The sequence below is a fragment of the Orycteropus afer genome, unplaced genomic scaffold, assembly GCF_000298275.1.
Source record: "Orycteropus afer afer isolate SDZICR_OR568_19922 unplaced genomic scaffold, OryAfe1.0 scaffold00420, whole genome shotgun sequence".
Taxonomy (NCBI): Eukaryota; Metazoa; Chordata; class Mammalia; order Tubulidentata; family Orycteropodidae; genus Orycteropus; species Orycteropus afer.
In genome coordinates this window covers 2,451,708-2,457,646 of record NW_006922007.1, presented here as the reverse complement: position 1 = coordinate 2,457,646, position 5,939 = coordinate 2,451,708, and the positions used below count along the sequence as shown (strand labels likewise).

Sequence of the window (5,939 nt, the reverse complement as noted above, 5' to 3'; positions counted from 1 at the left end):
CTAAAGTTAAAAGAATGCTTGCCATTTTTGAGGTTTTGAATCAAATGGACACAGATATTGTTAGAAATATCTTGGATTCTATGGCTTAAATGGGGGAAAAAAAAATTCAAAGAGGAAACCATACATTAGGCTTCTCTGAGTGTGATGATTCTTATAACAAGGTATGTCCCTCCCTGGGATCCCTGAGCACTAATAAGAAATATCAGGTTTTATTTGGGACATAGGCCACCGAGCCAGGGAGGCTCTGCACCCACTTAAGGGATCTCATTCCCTTGCACCTGAGCTATCACTTGAGGAATGAGGCCAGAGAATAGCCCCCAGGCTAAAGTGTGACAGGCGTGAGGAATTCCATGGAAGACACATGCCTGTCATGGCCTTGCACACACATTGTTCTTCCTTCTATATGAAAACAATGCTAGGTATGGCCTATTTTAGTCGTGGGGTGTGAAATATCTAACTGAACCAAAAGCAGTGAAGGTGGGCACTATAGCATGAACATGAAACGAGCAGAACAGCCCTCCCGAACGGATACTCACATGCACATCTGGAATGGGCTTGGTTAAGAGGGAGATGGTGATGATGGTGATGAGAGAAATGACAAAGAGGATTATGGCAAAGTACAAGTAGTGCACCCCACAGATGATCGTGGGGCAGTTACTGGGCTCCATGCAGCTCCCAGTTCCATAGGCAAATTCAGTAATCATCCGGGCCACGCCGATCAGAAATCCTAGGATCAGTCCCCAGAAGGCTCCCTGTGAAACAAAACACTGGGTTAAATAATGGCACACACATGGCACAGCCAAACGTTCTAACATTTGAGAGGAAAAGAGGCAAGAGAATGAAGCTTGGCAACATGACAGTTCTCAACTTTCTAGAGCCGCACTGGAGTGTGGAATATGGTCAGGAATGTTCTCCCAAACATCAGTGGGTGTATTTATCACACTTCAGGGACAAGATTTCACCTAGATCACAAACTAAGGATTCCTAATATAGCAGGGTCAAGTGTCTAATCCAACACCCATCTGTCAGTGTGTCAGGCTGTGATAGCTGGCATGTTACTACGATGCTGGAAGCTATGCCACTAGCATTTCAAATACCAGCAGGGTCACCCATGGTGGACAGGCTTCAGTGGCACTTCCAGATGAAGACAGACCAGGAAGAAAGGCCTGGTGATCTACTTCCAAAAATTAGCCAAGGAGGACACAGAGCACAACAGATTATGGTCCAACTCCTTTACTTTGGAAACATCATGAGGAAGATCAATCGCTAAAGCACGGAATGATGTTTGGTGAAATGGAGGGCCAATGAGCACATGAGAGACCCTTAATGTGATGGATCAGCACAACAGCCACAACAATGCACTCAAACATGCTGACAATTTCAAAGATGCTGTAGGACTGGCCAACATTTTGCACTGTTGTATGGAAGGTCTCCATGAGCCTGAGTCAAGTAGATGACAGCGAACAATAACTAAGTGTCCAATAAGTGGTACCTAATATCAAGTCAAGACCCTAACAATCCCTAAAATAATTCTCTTTATCTTTAAAAATAATTTGAATCTCTCTGCCCTCAACTACCTTCACTACCAGCATGTAGATTAAGGCCCATTCAAGTTAGGTAATTATTTATGAATGGATTTGTATTCCTTGAAGACACAGAAAAAGAAATTGTGTCTTTTGGGAATGTGGGAGAAAGGAACTTTTCTGTTGAGATATAAGTAGCAATCACTAAAGGATCAACATTATATGAGACCACCACCACAAAAAGTCAAGAAAAGCTTTACATAGAGAAAGAAATATTCTTTGAAGCTTGCAAGGGGTGGGAGAAGGAAGGAGGGTAAATCACCAACTACAGGGTAGACACATATTAATTTGGGTGAAGGGAAAGGCAATATACGATAAGGGGGAGGTCAGCACAAATGATCAAGGCAAAGGAAGACACTGGGAGGAACACACGAGTTCAAGTCAATGAAGGTAAATACTGTTACACACACAATCCTGCAATCACATGAATAACGATAACCTGTGAGTGCATCCATAGATAGACACTCAAGCTGAGCAGGACTGGGAAGATGAATGGGACTACACCCGTGAATATCTACATAAATAGGTTTGATAAAGGATATTTCTGCAGATGTATCTATATGTGCTGCAAATATGTCCATGAATATAGCAGAGTGTATACAAGGGGCAAAGTTCTGAAAATGTCTTAGCCATAACAAAACACCTTAAGGGAATGAGATGCTGGGGGCTCAGGACCATAGTTGTGTGGGACATTAAGGTCAATTGGCATAATGTAGTCCACAAGGTAGTGTTCCACATCCTAATTTGGTGAGTAGTAACTAGAGTCTCAAAAGCTTGAGTGTGGCCATCTAAGGTGCACTCTCCCTGACCAAAGCAAAGAAAATCAAAGATGCATGGAAACAATTAGTCCGAAGAACTAAAGGACCACGTGAACATCAGCCTCTGTAATCCTGAGACCAGAAAACTAGATGGTGCCTGACTACCACTGCCAATCACTCTGAAAGGCATCACAATAGGAGGTCCTGTTTAGAGTGGGAGAAATGTGGAACAAAATTCAAAATAATAATAATAATAATACAAAAGGCTAAGCCTTACTGGTCTGACTGATACCGGTGGAACCTCTGCAACTGTGGCCTTCAAGCCTAGAACTGAACTCATCCCTGTTGCTCAAATTTCAGCCAAGCAAGACACAGGCCTAGAAGGCAGACAATAACACCAAGGAGGTATGTACTTTTTAGAACAACCAACCATATGAGCTCAGATGGGCAGCATTTGCCCAGGGATAAAGCTCAGAAGACAGGAAGGAATAGGAGAGAAGGACAAACAGAAATGGTAAACACAAGAAGGAAGTGGGAAAAGTGCTGTTACATTGTAGAGATTGTAATCAATGTCACAAAACAAAACGTGTATGAATTGTTGAATGGAAGACCAATTTGCTCTGTAAAGCTTCACCCAAATCACTATAAAAAAAAAAAAAAGTTAAAATATCTATCTACATGTAACTTCCTTCTTCATACTTCTTTATAGATCCAAAGTCACTGTTTTTAATTTGAAAACATAAAACGGAACTATGGGTGTGTTTTCACATTCAATTTTGTGTTTGCATGTTAGAGTGATCGATTGATTTGTAGTCACTCTTTGCCTACAGGATTCTTGTAGCAAGGCATGTCCCACCAAAGGCCTAACAGAGCGTACCAGGTCTAGGTCTGGAGACCACATTTAAGGGGAGCCAGTGACAAAGTAAAGTGTTCCCATAGAACGATGGCCAAAAGGACCTTCATGGTTTACCAGCTACTCTTTAAACATTCCACTTGTGTTCATGTCCCTGGGTCCCTATCCAGGTCACTTCCTCCACCTGGGAAAGCACAGGTTCTTCCCTTCCTGGTCACTTTGCTCTAGCTTGAATGTTCCACTCCTACTTCCCAGGGGGAACAGGGTAGGTGCACCCTCCTTGCTGTGGCCACAAGACTGTGGACACACCTCTCTCACCAGCACTAACCTCACTGCTTTGTAATTATTCATTCACTTCTCTGTCTCCTTATCTGAATTGGGAGCTTGTCCAGGGTCTGAATCAGGGTTCCTATCTATGCCTTTTGTGTTTTTAGTGCCCCACCCGTATCTGGCACCTGCAAGTGTCTGATAGATGAATAAATGAATAAGGAAACAGAAGACTCTATTCCTCATTTTTCACTCAAAATATTACTTCTTGACCTTGAGTTTGTGTGAACTTCCTAAAGCTTTTTTTTTTTTCCCCCTCTTTTGGCAATTAACTTCTTCCTATCCCATTAGTTTTTATTCTGGGCATACCAGGATGACACCTACTGGTTCATTGACTCTCTTGCAGAAAATAGCAAGCAGGAAAACAGCTGCAATGGGTGGGCCCAAGTAACTGGTGATGGACTGGATGTAATCGAAGAGTTGCCCACTTTGCGCTGACTGTACAATGGGCACCCAGGCGATGCTGATGCCAATCAGGACCAGGATGAACAACCTGAAATCAAAGCCCCCACAAAAATGTCAGAAAATAACTCTACATGAAGAAATACATATTACTCTGTGAGTGTGTGCCAGTAGATATGTATGCATGTACACTGCACTACCAGAACATCTCTATATATGTATGTATGTATGTGTGTATCTCTGTGTATACATACACATTCTATATATAAGAAGCTATGGTGATGTAGTGGTTAAGGCAGTTGGCTGCTAAACAAAAGGTCAATGGTTTGAACCCACCAGCCATTCCATGGAAGAAGGATGAGGCAGTCTGCTTCTATAAAGATTTATAGCCTTAGAAACCCAATTGGGGTCACTATAAGTTGGAATCGACTCAATGGCATGAGTTTGTTTTCTGGTTTGGTGTGTGTACACACACATACACACACAGAGTCTCTGGGTTACAAATTTCTGACATAAGTATAACCCAAAGTTATGAACCAACCCCTGTAAAGCCTATTATATTAAAAATTTGAAGTATATACAATGGTCCATAATAACAAGCACTACTTTGCCATGTGCATCAAAACATTATTATTATTGCTGCATTATTGTGTTAAGGATGTTTTAATGTATCTGTAAGTGTTTCTTAAGTGCTATGTCTAGAAAGGTACAATATATACTATACACTAAGACAAACATTTGATTCACTGATGTTAAATACAAACCATACCTAACTGTTCCAATTTACATACAATTTCAAATTAAAGACAGACTTAAAGATAACTTGTTCATAATCCAGGGACTGCCTCTGTGTGTGTATATGTGTGTGTAAACCAAAAAAACCAAACTCACTGCCATTGAGTCAATTCCAACTCATAGCGACTCCCTTTGGGTTTCCGAGGCGGGAAATCTTTATGTAAGTAGAGCGGCTGGTGGGTTTGAACTGCCAGCCTTCTGGTTAGTAGTCAAATGCCTTAGACACTGTACCACCAGAGCTCCTTATACATAGTAAGAAAAAAACAAACTTACTGCCCTTGAGCGGTTTCTGACCCATAGCAACCACCTTTGCGTTTCCGAGGCAGTAAATCTTTACGGAAGTAGATTGCCCAGTCTTCCTTCCACCAAGTAGCTGGTAGGTTTGAACCACCAGCCTTTGGTTAGCAGTCAAAGGCCTTAGGCACTACGCCATAAACTCTCACTAACAAATATGGCCACAGCAAGGAAAAATAACTAGTAAATTCATTCTTTAGGCTTTTTTTCTTCCAAACTCTGCCTTCAGGAAAACGGTCTGTTGCTTTAATATTACAATGACATAATAAAGACGATAATGCTTTAACGATAGCCCACAAATTTTGATATGTTGTGTTTTATTTTCATTCAGTTCAAAATATTGTCTAATTTCCTTTTTAATTACTTACTCGACTTGTGCCTTGTTTAGAAGTGTATTGTTTAGGTTCTATATACTTCGGTGATTTTCCAGAGGTCTTTCTGTTATTGATTTCAAATTTAATTTCATTGTGGGCAGAGAACAAACTTGTTATGATTTGGAATATTTTACATTTTTTAAGATTTGTTTTATAGCCCCAAATTTTCCCTGTCTTGGTCAATATTATACGTAGTCTTGAAACAAATGTATACGCTGATATTGTTGGGTGGAATGCTCTATAAACGTCAATTACATCAAAATAATTAAGTAAATAAAACAAGGATTGATTTAAAAAGAAAAGAAAGGCTGTCTGCACCTTTGAGTAATGCAATAATTACCTAGACCCAGTCACCACCATAAAAATTTTCCACTTTGAGGGGCAGTAGACTATAGGAACAAGAGTATGGACTTTGGAGCCAGACAGTCAATCTATAAGCTCAAATAATAATTCTCTCTGTACAATGTAGGATTCATGGCTTAAACTCTGTGATGGTTAACTTCATGTGTCAACTTGGCTAGGCTATGCTATGGTGCCCAGTTGTTTGGTCAAA

At 40.8% G+C, this 5,939-nt stretch overlaps 1 protein-coding gene across 1 annotated transcript in view; it reads right to left on the bottom strand.

Moving 5' to 3' along the window:
* LOC103208281 (sodium/glucose cotransporter 1) overlaps positions 1-5,939 on the bottom strand; it is an 88,781-nt gene that overhangs the window by 12,521 nt on the left and 70,321 nt on the right. Inside the window, 2 exon segments of the mRNA XM_007953967.1 lie at positions 537-752; positions 3,846-4,014. Of these exon segments, the coding sequence (XP_007952158.1) occupies positions 537-752; positions 3,846-4,014 (385 nt within the window).